The sequence below is a fragment of the Dromiciops gliroides genome, chromosome 4 (assembly GCF_019393635.1).
Source record: "Dromiciops gliroides isolate mDroGli1 chromosome 4, mDroGli1.pri, whole genome shotgun sequence".
NCBI lineage: Eukaryota > Metazoa > Chordata > Mammalia > Microbiotheria > Microbiotheriidae > Dromiciops > Dromiciops gliroides.
Genome location: NC_057864.1, coordinates 254,537,512 through 254,555,169, shown reverse-complemented (window position 1 = coordinate 254,555,169; position 17,658 = coordinate 254,537,512). Strand labels below are relative to the sequence as shown.

At 42.9% G+C, this 17,658-nt stretch overlaps 1 protein-coding gene across 3 annotated transcripts; it reads left to right on the top strand.

Annotated features, from left to right (window-relative positions):
- Positions 1–564: 564 nt before the first annotated feature.
- Positions 565–16,079, top strand: TREML2 (triggering receptor expressed on myeloid cells like 2). 3 transcript variants are annotated; one of them, XM_043964418.1, is made up of 6 exons: positions 565–640; positions 2,793–2,961; positions 10,374–10,694; positions 11,307–11,739; positions 14,359–14,465; positions 15,426–16,079. In XM_043964418.1, exons 2-6 carry the CDS (start codon positions 2,901–2,903, stop codon positions 15,437–15,439), a joined length of 936 nt encoding a protein of 311 aa, XP_043820353.1. In that variant the 5' UTR covers positions 565–640; positions 2,793–2,900; the 3' UTR covers positions 15,440–16,079. The 3 variants fall into 3 exon arrangements, with proteins under 3 accessions (XP_043820353.1, XP_043820354.1, XP_043820355.1); XM_043964419.1 differs by lacking the exon at positions 14,359–14,465; XM_043964420.1 differs by lacking the exons at positions 2,793–2,961; positions 14,359–14,465 and having other exon boundaries at positions 569–640.
- The last annotated feature ends 1,579 nt before the right edge of the window (positions 16,080–17,658 follow it).

Sequence of the window (17,658 nt, the reverse complement as noted above, 5' to 3'; positions counted from 1 at the left end):
TTTTTCTGAAACCATCCACTTCTTCTTACAGTACAAATAATATTCTAATACATTCACATACCACAATTTGTTCAGCCATTCCTCAATTGAATAGTATCCCCCCTCTTAGTTTCCTGTTCTTTGCCACTATGAAAAGAACTGTTAAAAATATTTTTGTACACAAAGGATCTTTTCCTTTGATCTCTGAACTCACTATTAAAATCTTGGGCCCCAGAGCTTCAGGGGGATATTCAGGTCCCAACTGAGAAGAATGAAAGGATAGAACAGACTTTCTACTCTGGGTTATGCTCCTAGATATTCCAGTGACTACCTTCATCCCTCCTGGGCCTCCCATGGCCCACCACCCTTCTCAAACAGACCAGTGAAAAACTAACAGATGTCAGCAGTTAATTCAGAGGGATGTAGCAAGAAGGGTGGAGGCCTCCTACCAAATGCTGGGTCATTTCAGTTACTGGCAGCTGTGGGATGGAGATAAGGGTGAGGGTGGTTGAAAAGAGAGTATGCATATATTTGTGGAGGGGACTGAGAGGCAGAAAGGCGTGGTGCTGAGGAGTGGTTTCTACAAGGGGAGATGAGTGAGAGGAAGCAGGCAGCAAGATGCAGGGACTTGTAAGGTGGTGTGAGAGACACGAGGAAGATGGTATGTGAATGGGGATCACTATAAAGACAAAGAGTGAGGGGTGGGAGAAGGGAGATAAACCAACAAGGTTGGATATTTCTGAGGAGACCCCAGAGTTCTTTTTCAAGTTTGGTGACAAAATATTGTTCTGTGGGAGGGAATATAAGTGTGTGGAAGTGTATGAATGAATGTATGTGGATGAGTGATCTGGATTCTCATTGAGTAGGACTGTGTGTATGAATATATATAAGTGCATCATTAGCAAGCTTGATTGAGTGGGAATGGAAATTCAGCATGGTTCAGATCCAACAAACATTTATTAGCACCATTGTGTGCTAAGAGCATAATGTACAGCTCTGTTCTTGAGGAACTTAAAATCTAATAGAAGAGGAAAGACCCGTGCACAAATACGATTGTTAAAAGGGAGAATATATGTGAATGAGTTGAAGGAGAAATGGTGGGAAAGAACACTGGAGAATAATAACATTTATATAGTGCATTAGGTTTTGCAAAGCACTGTCCAAATATCATTGCATTTTATTTTCACAGCAATAGAAGCAGGTTCTATTATTATCCCCATTTTACAGATGAGGAAACTGAGGTAGAGGTGAAATGAGTCATGCTGAGTTCAAGAGTATGCCTGTAAATGCTTAACAACAGGGGAGAAAATACACACACATGATACACTTTTGAGTTTAATTTGTATCATTAACATTTTTTCTAAACCTTTTTAAAGTTCAGACAGTCATTTAAAAAAAAAATCAGTTTCTGATTTATAACAGCATAAATGCTCCCGATGAAAATTTAGCAATCAGCTTAAGCTGGTATGACCCAATTTCAGCAAACTCTTGCCTAGATAACTATAATGGGTATTATGTGCCTGAAGCTGGATTTGAACTCAGGTCTTCCTGCCTCCAAGTCCAGCATTCTATTCATTATACCACCCAATTGTCTCTCTGAAACTTTGTCTCCAGTTCTGTTTTTCTGTGTGTGATCTTTGGCAAACCCTTGCCCTCTCTGGGTCTCAGTTTCCAGGTCTTTTAAAGGCAAGGTTGTACTAGATTAGTTAGATTAGAACTTGGTATCCTATCCAGTTCCGATACTTTTTGCCTCTGAACGTATGAATGAGTATGTATGAACGAAATATTATTTCTCCTGTGGAGCACTTCTTTCGGGGCAACACCCTAGGCATTGAGACATGCTGACTCAAGAAACTCCCCTTTAAAGAGCCTCTATGTAGTTTCTGGCTTCAGACACTTACTAGCTGTGTGACCCTGGGCAAGTCACTTCACCCTGTTTGTCTCAGTTTCCCCACCTGTAAAATGAGCTGGAGAAGTCAATGGCAAACCACTCCAGTATCTCTGCCAAGAAAACCCCAAATGGGGCCATGAAGAGTCAGACATTATTGAAAAATGACTGAACAACAAACAATAACACCTAGTTCATACGCTTAGAGCTGAAAAGGAATTTAGAAGAATATAGACAACATTAAGAGAGAAAGGTACCAGGTCTTGTCTAAGATCACATAGGGAGTATGTGGTAAAACTAGGATTCAGGTCCTTTGACCCCAGAACCCACATCTTTCCCTTCACTGACAGTTATTCTAGAGACCTTCTCAAATGATTCTCTCCTCTGAGCTGAAGACTCCTACATTTTCTGTGGAGACAGAGCAGAGAAGTGGAAAGTTGTGAGACTCAGGTTTTGAATCTTGCCCCCAACAAGAGTAAGCTGTATGACCCTGGACAAAGCTCCTGTACCTCTTTGAGAGGTCAGTTTCTTCATCTGTAAAAGGATGATGATGCTACTTGGAGACTGTACCTCATATGGTTCTTTTGAGGACCAAATGATACACTTTATATCAAATGCTTTGCAAGCCTTAAGGATTATATAAATGGCAATTATTCTGTCTAGACTGTTGACCATCTCCCCTATTTTAAGGGGTATCGAAGCCCTGAGGCAGACGAGCTCTGGGGCAGGGTGGAGTTGACCACACCTGCAAAGCTTCTGAGTGAGGAACGGAAGCAACAACAAGCTGCCTCTCCCAGTGATAGGCTCTCTCTGGGGCCCCTGCGGTTGGGGCCCTGGGCCTGCTGCATGCTTGGGTTCCCAGCAATTTCCTCATTTCCCTAAATGGGCAATTTCACTTTCACAACTTCACCATCCTATTCACCAGTCCCAGGTGGCAAGGCCCAGAGCTGGCTTTGGACGTTGACCTCAGGACCCCAAGGTGCCCAAGTCCCTGGGGGCGGGTTCAGAGGAGGCTGTGACCTCCCAGAGCTCCATGGAGCCAGGGACCTGTCTCTGGCTGCTGCTTCTTCTCCTGCTGCTGTTCTGTGCCTCAGGTGAGAATCTGAGAAGGCAGGTGGGGCCTGGGATGGCTGTGTGATTCCGAGGGGTAGGAGGTAGGTTGTCCTGGAGGTGGGAGAGGGATTTTCTGCACGGTGGGGAGAGGGTTTCACTGAACCTACTCTTGACTCATTTCACTTTCAGAAAGACCTTTCCTCTCTCTTCCTTTCCCTCAGTATCTAAAGAATTGGGGTATTATTTAAAAGAGAGACAATTATTTGTGAGAGAGTGATCTTAACTTCTGTGGCTGGTTACTGCTGAGCATATCCAAGTACCAAACAAGTCAGAGACACTAACAAATCCAGATCACTCCCTGTTTGGGGTGGGCCTTCCATTTGCTAGGTCTTTAATTTAGACACTAACTTTCCTCCTTAAAGAACAGACTCTTAAAAGATCTTCAGTTCTCTAAGGGGGTTAAGGGCTCGGTGTCTCTGATTGGCTATGACATCACAACTTTGATTTCATCAGCAGGTGAACTTACAAGTCTCTCAGGGAGTAGAAATGAATGTGTATGGTTCTCAGAATGCTGATGCCAGCCTCCTGCCCTGAATTGGGACCAATCCCTAGAGGGGGCCATCTAGTACATCAGTGACCATTGGTCCTTTTGGAAACTTCGGCCATTCCTATTGTCATGGCAACTGGTCACCACTTCCTGTTAATCTTTCCAACATAGGGGTTAGGAAACCTCCAGCTGCAAGGGTTGGATTGGGAGGTAAAGGTCAGATTGGTTTCTGAACTATATAGACACTGGTTCAGCAGGGCCCTACCAAAATCATCGTATCCATCCCACAGCCTCAAGGCAGGATAAGTTCTGCCCCATTCCAGTTAGAAATTTGTCTCCCTTTTGCTAGGGATCTCCAGTCATGGAGGTAATGTTCTAACTTTTACATGAGGCTTCCAGAAGCCCTCCATATATTAAGTTATTTAGGTTGGGCCCATACAGTTCAGAGCAGGAAAAAGGCTCACCCAAAGCTGAAAAACATTTCTATAGTGGATAATGGATTAGGATTTTTTAGTCATTTGGAGTTGGATCACTCCCCCCCTTTTCTCCCCAGGATCCCTGTCATGGGTAATGAGTTACCAGTGAGCCCTAGAGAAATTTGCAGGTAATTTAATGGGAAGCAAGAGCCAGACAAGCCTGGCAATGCAACTCTGTCCTCCCCCTTCATGAGGATGTCAAAGTGAAAAAGGTGCACAAATCACTTTGTCTATTTGGATCTCAGTTTTCCTATTCACAAAATGTGTGGATAAGGGGTTGGACTAGATGACCACAAATTCAAAAAACATTTATTAAGCAGCTATTGTATACCAGGCACTAGGGACAGAATGATAAAAACCAAACAAGTCCTGTAATCAAAGAAGTTATGTTCTACTAGGAGGATGGGTATAGCTTGCACACAGATAAATACAAGGTAGTTTGAGGAGAAAGAATAATAATGAGGGATAAAGAAAGCCTTTACATAGGAAGTGGAATCTTTACCAAGCTTTGAAGGAAGCTAAAGATTCCAAGGGGGCACCTAGGTGGCACAGTGGATAGACTCATCTTCCTGAGTTCAAATCTAGCCTCAGACACTTGCTATCTCTGTAACCTTGTTTGCCTCAGTTTCCTCATCTGTAAAATTAGCTGGAGAAGGAAATGGCAAACTACTCCAGTGTCTTTGACCAAAAAAATACCCCAAAACCCAAGCAAAGTCACAAAGAGTTGGACATGACCAAAGTGACCAAATATCAAGATTCTAAGAGGTGGAGATGAAATCAGTCAATAAGTTGTTAAGCAACTTTTATGTGCCAGTGACTGTGCTAAGGGAGATAAAGTGGAAGGACATTCTGGTATGAAATTCCAGGAAGCCTCTTATATGACTATAGAGGGAATTATAAAGCTGAAGAATAGCTAGCGTGCCAATTTGGTTAGCATATGAGTGTATGAAAGAGGATTAATAGGAAATAAATCTGTAAATCCAGATTGGAACCAGATAGTGGAGGGTTTAAATGACAGTTTGTACTTTGCCCTAGAGACAATAGGGTGACACTAATGACTTTTATTCAGGTGAGTAATATTGCCAGATTTATGTTTTAAGAAGATGATTTTGACAGCTGTCTGGAGGATGGATTGTAGTAGGCTTCCACCAGTCGCAGATGACCATGGATCAGCGCCTTGAAGAGCCACAGGCCACAGTAGGCTGTGCAGTCTGATCCCATGTTGTATCTACCCCATGAGGAGTAGCTGGAGTGTCCTCTCCAGGGCGCTGGCCTGGGCAGATCAATATGGAAAACAAGCTGTTGCCCATGCAGCAGGTTTTCCCTCTCCTCGACATTGGTGGATCCAAAGGAGAGGCAGAGCCAGTACAGTTTGGCACCAGTGCCACCACAGGAGTTGCCAGAGGGATGTGATGTCCAACATCCAACTGCCTAAGGGACTCTGACTCCTGATTGTTCCTTGGGGTTAACTCCTGAAGTCTTTCCCATATTTGGGTATAGCCGCAAGGCAGCGGAGGTTTAAAATCAGGGTTCCTTCCCCTAGGCGGGTTGCCTGCCAAGGCTGACAAGCCCCACCTGCCCGAAGTGACTGGTTTTAAGGCACCAGTGACTCGCCTTCGCCCCTTCTCCTGTTAGTGGAAACAGTTCCGCCATGAGAAGGCCAGGAGTTGGGCTTCGGTTGTCAGAGGCTATTTGAGACGCACACCATTGGAGCATTTTATAGAGCGGGAGCTTATCCCCACTCCCACCCCGGCATGACAAACTTTTGGAACCATGGATTGGAGGAAGGAAATACTGAAAGGAAGGAGACCAGTAAGGATGCTACTGCAATCTGGGTTGGGGTGATAGTGAATCTGGGTAAGGATAATGGCTCTTTGAGTAGAGAGAAGAGGATGGATGTGAGCGAAGGTGGGAAGGTAAAGTTAACAATCAAATGATTTGAAAATGGGATGTGAGGGAGAGGAAGGAGTCAAGAATGACTCCAAGTCACTTAACCCCAATTGCCTTGCCAAAAAAAGAGAGAGAGAGAGAGAGATATCATCCTTGGGGGCAGCTAGGTGGCACAGTGGTTAAAGCACTGGCCCTGGATTCAGGAGAACCTGAGTTGAAATTCAGCCTCAGACACTTGACACTTACTAGCTGTGTGACCCTGGGCAAGTCACTTAACCTTCATCGCTCAGCCCAAAACAAAACAAACAAACAAACAAACAAAAAAAAGAGATCATCCTTAAGTTACCCAGGTTTATTTAAAGTGAGGCAATTGGGGTTAAGTGACTTGCCCAGGGTCACACAGCTAGTCAGTGTTAACTGTCTGAGGATAGATTTGAACTCAGGTCCTCCTGACTCCAGGGCTGGTGCTCTATTAACTGTGCCACCTAGCTGCCCCCAAGGATGATCTCTTAACAAAAATAAGCAAGTTCAGAGGGAGATAAGTTTACCAGTTCCATTATAGAAATTCGGGATGACTATGGAACATTTAAATGGAAATTTCAAGCAGAACTGTTAGTGATATTATACTGAATTCCAAAGAGATTAAAAATGGGTATGTAAATTTTAGTAATTTTCATAGACATAATAGCTGAACCTATAGGAATGGATGAGATCATCAAGAGACAGAGTATAGAGATGGAAGAGAACAGTGACCTGGACAGAGTCTTGGGGAGCAATCTGGTATCAAAAGATCATAAATTTAGAGCTAGAAGGAACTTTAGAATCCATCCAGAGGCAATCTATGCATTCTTTCCATTATTATTTCCTTTTCTCGTGTGCAGAAGTCCTGGGCCATTTTCTTGTATTATTTCTTGCATTATGGTTTTTAGTTTTTTTTCTTTGTTTTTTTTTTTTTTTACTTGTTAACATTCTTCTAGAAGACCTATAATCTTTATGTTGTTTCTGCATTCTGTCTTCAAGATCAATATTGAATGGAATGGGGTCAACTAGGTGGTGCAGTCGATAGAGCACTGGCCCTGGAGTCAGGAGTACCTGAGTTCAAATCTGGCCTCAGACACTTAACACTTACTAGCTGTGTGACCCTGGGCAAGTCACTTAACCTCAATTGCCTCACTTAAAAAAAAATGTATATATATATATATATATATATATATATATATAAATATTGAATGGAATGTCTCCTTTTAATGTTACTGCTTTTGCTTTTCTTCTTCTAGATTGTCCTTCGTGTCTCTATATTTCTTATTCCTAATCAGTTGTCTTCCCTATTGTTTTGTAATGATTGGAATGACGCCACCTGCTGGAGACTTGCTGTAGGAAAGCTCCAACATGAGGAGAGGGCCTCTGAGGGCAGGACCATGCATCTTTTCTTTGGCATCAGGAAGTGATGTTTGCTTGTGGGAGGAAGAAGGGGGAGGCTGGTGTGCTGGCTCACTCTCTTTCCTGAGGACTCTAGTGGAGAAGGGAGCTAGAAATGTGATCTCCCTTTAATAGATAGAGGAATCTAGGCCTTTCTCTTTCTCTTCAACAAATTCTTATTCTCCTTAATAAATGTTTAAAAGTCTAACTCTTGCTAAAGCTTATAATTTATTGGTGACCACTCATTAGATATTTTAGACAGTATAGCTAGAATTTTAGCCCTTACAGCTTCTTTGATGAGGTTTTCATGGATTCAAGCTTTTCTATTCTACTAATCCTGCTGTGCAAGCCATAAATTCTGCTCTCATAATTCTCATTTCTCTTTGCATATACTCAGGAATAGGGTATTGTGGTTCTGTTCTCATATTTCATAGGGTTCTCTGTCTCATCAAGTATTGATTCACTTTCCTTTGTTTTGCAGTACTGTTTTCTCTATTAGCCTAAATTCACTTAATAGATCTAAGCCCATATTTCCTTTTGCTGTTAATGCTGATTTATATGCTTATCCTCAAAACCTTTGAGTCTTTTCTTCCTTCTCAGATCTTTGGTAATTTTAGTCATTCTCCACCCCACCCCTCCTTATTTTCCCTGTTACTCACTTTTTTTACTCTTTCCTCTCTGATGGTGATTCCCATAAGGTTTATGTCTCAAATGTCTCAGCCTCCTCCAACACTGATAATTCGTTATTCACCAGCCTAGGTCTCTGCCCCAACTGACTTTTGTGGGGACAGAACTGGCCCAAGCTGGATACTGGGCTCTTTCCTTCAGGGTTGGTGCAGTGCTGCACAGCACTCCCACCCCCCACACAATGCTCTCTCTATTCCTCAGCAGTTCAGGGTACTGTCATACTAGACATACCAGAGCTGAGGTGATTTCTGTTATTTGGTGTTTGAATCTCCAAGGCCCTGGGTGAAAGAGGTATGGGGTTGAATTTTTTCAAGCCCAGAGATATTTTTTGACTTCATACATTCTCTGTTCCTCTACCCTCCTACAGATTTTTTTTTGGTAGCACAGAACATTGCCACAGTACTGGCCATTGAGCCTCCAGAAAACTTCCTCAATGCACTAGAAAAAGGGAAAAGATCCTGAGGTGTGGAGCTAGGTTATGTTGGAAACCCATGGGCCAAGCCCTTGGATCAGTTAGTACCTTGCTGTTGATAGCATGGTGAGTGGTGGGGAAAAGGGTACTGAAGAAGCTCACAATAGGCATTAGTCTATATATTTTTGGACCTTCTTTTGGATTCCTGGTGTCCTCGACCCTGGAGACAACTGGAATTGCCTTATCTTTGGTGCATAATTACTATTTTGGAAAGGTTTGAGAATTTGTAAGGATTTTTTTTGAGGCAATTGGGGTTAATTGCCCAGGGTCATACAGCTAGTAAGTATCAAGGGTCTGAGGCTGGATCTGAGCTCAGGTCCTCCTGACTCCAGAGCCAGGTATCTATCCACTGTGCCACCTAGCTGCCCTGAGATTGTAAGGATCTGAAAAAACCCAACATCTACAAGGTCTTGTTGGTTATGTGACCTAGAAGTCCTTTAGAATCCATCTAATCTGGGGGCAGCTAGGTGGTGCAGTGGATAGAGCACCGGCCCTGGAATCAGGAATACCTGAGTTCAAATCCGGCTTCAGACACTTAACACTTCCTAGTTGTGTGACCCTGGGCAAGTCACTTAGCCCCAAATGCCTCACTAAAAAAAAAAAAAAAAGAATCCATCTAATCCAACATCATTTTACAGATAAGGAAACTGAGGCACAGAGAGGTTAAATGACTTGCTCAGAGTCACATAGTTTAACTTTTAGTGGAGGCAGGATATGGTGGATGATGACCCTGCACAGGAAACTGAGGAGTAGTCAGATATAGGAGAATCAGAAGACCTCAAAGTTTCTTTCCAACATTAAATACTATTATCCATTTCCCTCACCTCCAAAATTCAGGTTATAACCAATTTCTTCCAGGAAAATTTCTCTGATTAGCCCTTACCCATTTCTGATTTCTCTTTTGTTCCTAATCTTCTTAGTGCTTATAGGACCTTCCAAAAACTTTACCTCCTTGCATGCAGCTGACATATTTCTTTAGAAGTGGGGAGGCAATCAAATGAGTGTCTGGCAAACAGTAGGTACTTAATAAGTGCTTCTTGATTGATAGATTTATTGAATAAACCTCATTTTAAATACACGGGGAGGGAGTTTTGCAAGTTAAAGAAGTCTTATGATGAATACATTTATGAAATGAATGGCCGTTCCTTTATTGTGTTTTTGTAACTCGCGATTTTCACATAATGAATTTGCTTAACGCAAAATGCATTCATATTTAAGCACACTTGTTTATCACCGACAGTTGACTTTTGTATAGTACTTTAAGGTTTGTGAAGTGTTTTGCAGATATTACCTCTTCAGATATTACCTTTACAATAATTATGCAATACAGGCATCACAATTATAATTATGATCCCTATTTTTATAGAAGAAACTCAGGGTCAGACAACTGCAATGACTTAGCCAAGTTAGCACAGACAGGGGCAGAGGTGGTATTCAAACTCAGTCCTCTTCTTCCTTTTCTCTTTGCCTTCACATATTGCCTTTACAATTCCTCTTCTGTCACAGTGGTAGGGCCTCTGAAGACAGGGAGGACGTCTTTCCCATCTGTCGTTCCCATCCTGTGAAAGCAGAAACTATGTTTTCCCCTCACTGTGTATTTCTTCCCACACTCCCAACTACAAGGCTGTGTGTACATAGGGAATACTCAACACAGGGCTTACCAGTTGATTTTTACTGGCCTTGCAAAGGGAGGCCAAGGCTGTGGTGACCAGTGCCAGTGTCCAGGAAGACCTGGGTTCAAATCCCTCCTCAGACATTTACAACTTATGTGGTCCTGGGCAAGTCAAACTGAGTCTCAATTTCTTCATCTGAAAAATGAGAAGGTTGGATTAAATGGCTTCCAAGGTCCCGTTCAGATTTTATGGACTGTTAGCCTCTTCCTTCGTTGTTTGGTTTATTGTTCCTTTTTCTTTCTCTTTCCCCTTCCCTTTCTCCATCCCCACTGGGGTATGTGTCCCCCAGACTCCCAGGCAGAGAATGTGTATACCACAGTCCGTCACCGAGAGGGGGAGACACTGTCTGTTCAATGCTCCTACACGGTGCGTTCTGACCGATGGGAGGGCAAGGTCTGGTGCAAGGTGAGGAGGAAGAAGTGTGACTCAGGATTCAGTCGGGGCTCAGGATTTAGTCCCCCCTACCAGCTCCATGATGACTCCCAGGCCGGTCTCCTCATCGTCACCATGGAAAGACTTCGACACCAGGATTCTGGGAAATACTGGTGTATGAGGAACAGTTCACGCTCCCTCTACCCTGTGAAGGGTATTCAGCTGGTGGTTTCACGAGGTGAGTGTCTGACCCAAGAGGGGAGAAGGTCACCTTGACTCCCCAAATTCTCATCAGCTCATACCTTTATTGAGGCTCATGTGCAAGGGCACTACTGCATTCCTTCTCCCCACTTCCCCTCACTCTGCTCCTTCTGACAACTCAAATGAGTATTTAAGGGAGTAAAATCCCCACCCCCACCACCTCTGAATTGGACAAAACCGCATCTATTCTAAAGAGAATAAAAGCATAAAGAAACTGTGAGGTAAAGAGAGAAAAGAGGAGTAATTGGAATGTCCTCTACAAAAAGAGCCAGAAGCAGGAGTAGAGTGTCAGCAAGGTAGCTTGGTCTCAGGCTAGTGACAAGGGGCACAATTAGGGCTACCCCTCCCCCAGCCCAAGTCTCATTTCATGCTCCTGTGGAGGTAACGAATTTGAGCTATGAGATGGAAAGGAGTTTTCAGTTTTGCCCCAGCTCCATTGCTATCCCATGCCCACCCACATATCTCAACTTGAAGCCCCCAAAGTGGATGAAGGAAATTTCCCCACTGGAAATTTCTGGAGATAGCCTCCTCTGTTCCTCATCTTAGGCAACACTTCTGAATTAATTTTTCCTTCTGTCTGCTTCCTCAGCTCCTTCGACTGAGAGAAACACCCCACTGATTACAAAGGAAGCCTCCATCCAGGAACCAGGCCACATCTTCAGGATTTCTGTCACCCCTGGCCCATTACTCAATGAGGACAAAGACATGCCCATGTTTTCTCCCATCACTACTTCTATACCTGCCTCAGTGGGCAGGATGCCAGCTGACACAGTTACTCTCCCTACAATAGCCAGAGCAGTGACCCCTGTGCCTAGAGTGACCAGGAGATCCACACCAGTCACCAGACCCATAACCACTGCCTTGTTAAGGATGACCACAAGACCCACAGCAACTAATGTATCTCCTCACAAGGCAAGATCCACTCATGTTGCTCCAGTGATGTTGATCACAGTCAAGACCAGATCCCCCAGTACCAGATGCACCACCACCATATCATACCCCAAGAGATCACCTCCTAAAAGGTACCCTTACCAGTCTAAGAATATGACAATACCATTTGTCAGGTACATTATCAAGCTGGGATCATTCCCTGATGCAAGGCTCACATCACACCTGTCACCTAACCTCTGTTTTCTGAGTTGACTTTTTGTCAGATAAAGTGGGTGAAAAGTAGGGAACTGAGAGAGAAGAATGGGTAACAGGCAGGTGGATTGTAGCTGTATGGAATGGCAATAGATTGACAATGGGAAGTGAGTCTGGGAATAGGAGATAGGGAACAGGGTTTACATAATCAAAATGGGGAATGGTGATGGGGAAAATAAATAAGATATAGAGAATGGCAAATCAAGATATTTTGAATATAAGGGCATGTGAACAGGGGGTGGGGAAAAGGAAATAGGGTAGAGAAGGCAGGTAGGAGATATGGACTGGGATAAACTGGTTGGAAAGTTGAAATGAGAGGCAAGGCATATGATTTGAAGAAAGCCAGGGGAAATCCATTTGAAAGAATGGGAAGTTCTTATGAAATTCTGAAAATATAAAGAAGAAACAATTCCAATAAGAAGGAAAAACTGGTGAAAGGGGCTTGGTGCCTAAGGAAATTTATGTGGAGACACAAAAAGTTCACTAATCAATTGAGTTTTGTTTTTTTGTTTTTTGGTTGAGGCAATTGGGGTTAAGTGACTTGCCCAAGGTCACACAGCCAGTAAGTGTTATGTGTCTGAGGCTGGATTTGAACTCAGGTGGTCCTGACTCCAGGGCCAGTGCTCTATCCACTGCGCCACCTAGCTGCCCAATTGAGATTTTTAGTCACATACAGAAGAAGGCAAGAAGGCGAGGGAACAGAGGATGAATACAAAAGTGTTACATGACCCTTTGAGAAAAATATCAGGAATGGTAAAGCCTAGAGGGAGCTGACACTGATGAGGAAAGCTGAGTCCAAGGGTTTTGTTTTTTAAGCCATATTGAGAAGAGATGTAAAAACGAGTTTAAAAGTTCTAAGAAGAGGGGGCAGTTAGGTGGTGCAGTGGATAAAATAGCAGCCCTAGATTCTGGAGCACCTGAGTTCAAATCTGGCCTCAGACACTTGACTAGCTATGTGACCCTGTGCAAGTCACTTAACCCTCATTACCCCACAAAACAAACAAACAAAAAAGTTCTAAGAAGAGCAAATGTTGTTTTGGTTTTTTTTAAATGAGAAGAACATAGGGACCACAATCTACAGGCCAGTGAGCTAGACTATGATTCTCAGAAACATTTTTGAAGGGGTTGTTAGTGAACATCTAGAAAATTAATTCATGAGCACAAAAAGCCAGCATGGTTTAATTAAGAATAAGACACTGTGGGGGCAGCTAGGTGGTACAGTGGATAAAGCACTGGCCCTGGATTCAGGAAGACCTGAGTTCAAATCTGGCCTCAGACACTTGACACTTACTAGCTATATGACCCTGGGAAAGTCACTTAACCCTCATTGCCCTGCAAAAAAAAAAAAGACACTGGGAAAAATAAATTTTAATTAAAAAAAGAATAAGTCACTGGATAATCTATTTAACCGCTCAGGTAGCCCTCCAAGTGTCCCAGGTAACCCTCCAAGACTATAAGCTTCAGAGGAGGAGCCAATTTGCATCGACAGAGGGAGTCCTTTAGGAGTATGCTCTACCAAAGAAATCCCTAGTTGAGCTTTTAAAACACCAATTAGAACTGAGAAAATTGGAATGAACTCCCTTGTAAGATGATGGATTTTCCCTCATTGGAGGTCTTCAAGAAGAAACTAGACAAGTGCTTGCTAGAGATATCACAGAGAGGTTCCTTTTCTTAGGTATGTGTGAGACTAGAAGGCTTCTGAAGTTGCTCCCATCTTGGAGATTCTGATCACTCAGTCGATTTGGGTAGGAGAGATCAGGAATGGAAAGATGAGAGATGGAAGATAGGAAATGCATTTGAATACTCGTGGGGGTTATGGGAAAATGGGGTAGTGTAGATGGGAGAGAGAAAAAAATGGTTGGCAAGTCAAGAGGTAAAGTATAATGGGTTATATATATGAAGCAGGAAATAGGAAATGGGGGAAAGACAGGTATTCTCCATTATTCATGGGGAGAATAATGTATCCACCAATTACTTTTGGAGACCTCTTTGGTGACACGCTCTGATTGAAGAATAAAATTGGGGTGTGTGTGTGTGTGTGTGTGTGTGTGTGTGTGTGTGTGTAGACTTTATGACGGGAGGGGAGGGATTAAGGAGGTGGGAGGGGGATCCTTTTGCCAGAAGATGCAGTCACAACCACACTAAGTATCCCTTGGCAATTTTCTGTGTGGTGAGTGACTTCTCCCTCCAAAATTTAGGATCCTTAATCTTCACTCAGATCTGGGTTCTCAGGGACTACCGGTTCCTTACTCGGAATCCAGTGACAAATAAGGGTACTGTCTGGGAGCTCTGCTGGCATCTCCAGCTAGAGAACCTTTGGGTGTCTGTAGTCCTTTCTTTGGAGGAAGATTAATGAGGATTAAGTATCCCTTCCTCTTCCTCCCCATTCCCATCACTCTGAATTCACCATTTCCCTCAATCCAGAATGGGAGATGTAGGAAGAAGCACACTGTGCTAATCCTATTTCCCCTCTATTCTCCTATTTTGTTTTGTTTTAGTATCAACAACTCTGGCCTCGCTGTCCCCATGTTGTTGGGGGGAAGTTTTGCATTCCTGATGTTTTCAGTTGTAATATATGTCCTATGGAAAAAGAAACGCATGGGAAGTAAGTAAGAGCTTGACCTGGCTAAAGGAGGAGGCTGCCCCCGATCTTGTTTGAGGTCTGCTCCAACACTAATACTGGTCATTCCATGTCTTTCAGTCTCCTTGCTGCATATCCCTTTTCCTGTCCCTGGGGAGAATTGATATTCATGACAATTTATTGCCAGGGAAATGGGGAACAGCAGAACATAGATCCCAGGAGCTTCCCTTGCAACTAGTCAGTCAGCCAGCATTAATTAAACACTTAAGATATGCAATTGCCATTCTAATAAATGGGGAGAAAGAGAAAGGCAGAAATAATCCTTATCTTCAAGAAGCTTGTATTCTAATTAGTGAGAAACCATGTAAGTAACTAGGTATGTTGAAGATATATACATAGGAGATGGAAAGTAATTTGAAAGAGGAAGCTAGCAACCAGGGGAATGCTTGCAGAAGGAAAAATTTGAGCTGAGTCTTAGAGGAAACCTGGAAAATGAAGAGGTAGAAGTGAATGGGTAGAACATTTCAGCTGTGGGGGAATGACTCAAACAACAAGCTTTTGAGCTGATTTAGAAGGTGGTAGACCCAGATTGAAGTCCTGACTCTAACACATACTGTCTATGAGACCCTGGGAATATTACTTAACCCCTCAGTACTCTCATTAACATTCTAAATTGTAGATACATTGCTGATTCATATTAGTAGAGAATTTTCTCACCTGGGAGCTCCCCATACCAATGAAATCACAGGTATATTCCCTATCCCTTTGGGCCAAGCACTGTAGGAAAACAGGGGAAAAAAGGGAAACAGTTTTCCTTCCTAATGGGCACAAAAAGGTTTCCTCTCAATCTTTAGTCCTGAATTTGGGGTGGGGGTGGGGTGGGGGGAGTATAGGAGGACCATACACACCGTATATGCCAGGATGGGCTGGAAATGCTACATTTCTGTAGTGTCTATGGACTTTATTCTCTTTATATCTTTGCAGGTTACTATGTATGAGATGCTCCAGTTTTACCCTGGTCAAATAGGCCTGAAGAACTGGAACCCTCAGAAGCAGGCTAAGTCTAAGTAGTCTGAGACTACCCTGTCCCAGCCACGATGGAAGGAAGATCATCTTCCAACTGGCTCTCAGGTGCTGGAATCAGCAGAGAGGAAGATGGTTAATGAAGAGTTGATTCCATTGTCCAGTGGGATGAGAATCCATCCCTGCTCCTGAATTCAGAGGATGGCTGCCTATTATAGGAGGATTTGGGTAATACTGGGGGTTGTATTTGTCTTTAGAAACCAGATACCATTCCCCTCCCAAACCTGAAGGCAATGAATGAGAAAGCTCAGTCTCCAGCCCATTGCTGATGGGGCAGAAGAGTGGGGCAGAGACCCAGACAGCCTGCTCAGCTTGGGAAAATTCCGTTGTGAGCCTTTGCAGGCAGGCAGTGACACTAGATGCAGCATTGAAATCTTTTCTAGAGCTACCACCTGAAGACAGGAGGATCTTGAGCCTTCTCTTGGTTATAAGGTTATCCTAGAAAGAATTCCAGAACAGAGCAAACCTGGGATAATGCCCCCTAAGATGATACCAGAGGGATCTTTCATTCTGCCCCGATTACATAAATCCTAATGGATAGCAGTTCAAATCTGGCCTCAGACACTTACTAGCTGTGTGACCTTGGGCAAGTCACCTAACCCTGTTTGCCTCAGTTTTCTCATCTGTAAAATGGGCTGGAGAGGGGAATGGCAAACCACTCTCATATCTTTGCCAAGGAAACCCCCAAAGGGGTCACTAAGAGTTGGATATGACTGAAAAATGACTAAACAACAACAATGGATAGCAGCAAGGGACTAATAAGCCCAAGAAAAAACTGGACCTCATGTTACCACTTTTCAAGAGGGAGGAAGTGGTGAAATCTGGAATTCCATTTGCTTTTCACCCCTTTTTTGGGGGGTTAATAACTACATTAGCTGATTCTCTCATCTTAAAATTTAGCTTCATAGAGTGGGTGGCAGGGGGCAGTAGGTTGTAAAAGAGGAACACCAGTACTTGTGGATTCCCTTCTGGACTAGTTTTCCTTTCTTAAAGAAGGGGAGGTCTGAAATCTTCCTTTGAGGAGAAGTGAAACCATTTTGGAATGAATATCTCCTGAGAAGGGATCCTCAATTGAAACCAGGCTACCTTCAATCACGCCTGTCTTCTTTGAGGGAAATGATCTAGTGCTCTTTATACTCCCCACCCCCTTCCCAACCAAAGTTTGTTCACTTTGTGGTGACTTTCTCTGTTTTCCTGGGGAGTGAGGGGTGGTACTGGATGGATATTTAAATTCTTTATACACATCATTCATTACTGCCCTGTTTCTGGCCACTCCTGTGTGAGCTTGGCCATTGACAAAGGCAACTTTGGGAGCATCAGTCGATAACTGACTTTCCTTGCCTCAGGATATCCTCCTTCTCTTGGAGCTACTTCAAGTCTAGTATCTAAGTTCCAGGAATCTCCATAGTTCACAATTAATATATAGGTCAGAATTAGGGTGTCTCAGAATTAGATTATATACACTGTAACTGGGTAAAATAAGGTCCATCATCCAATTAGATTTCATTCATTCATTCATTCATCTGTTCATTTGTTGATTCATTCATTCATCCAAGAAGTATTTGTTAATGCTAGCTAGCATTTATTAACATTCATTCATAATTTAGCCTTACTAACAACTTACTGTGCACTCAGTATTGTGCTATGTCAGAGACATTGAAGGAATTATGGGTTCTTCCCTCTGAACTTATACTGTGTACTTGACTTTCAAGGTTTCATAAACTAGGGTAGATGAACTCATTTAAAAATATTTTGATAACTATATTTCAATATAATTAGTTTCCTTTGTAATCTTGTAATATGATATTTTGTAATCTTGTAATATAACAAATATTTTAAATGTAATATTATATTGATTTTAAAATAGTCTAAGACTGTCCATAGTCTTCATGGGACTGCCAAAGGGGGCCAATTATGGAATAAAAGATTAAGAACCTCTGACTTAGAGAGACAGGATACATATTGGTGAGAAATAAGAGAATAGTCTTAAGTTATCTGATCAACATGAGAATACAGGGCAAATTAATTGGCTAGAGGGGCACCCAAGCCAGAGGCTTCTTTAATTAGGTATCATTTGGAGCTAATATCCTAAGATGTGGGCATCCATAGATGCCTTCCCACTCAATGCTGGGTC

Bases quoted from the DNA above. Each gene is read 5' to 3' on its own strand.
- TREML2 (XM_043964418.1), top strand. From the start codon at position 2,901: ATGGAGCCAGGGACCTGTCTCTGGCTGCTGCTTCTTCTCCTGCTGCTG. The intron at 2,962-10,373 runs GTGAGAATCTGA...TGTGTCCCCCAG, and splicing joins GCTGCTGTTCTGTGCCTCAG to ACTCCCAGGCAGAGAATGTG. The intron at 11,740-14,358 runs GTACCCTTACCA...GTTTTGTTTTAG, and splicing joins AAGAGATCACCTCCTAAAAG to TATCAACAACTCTGGCCTCG.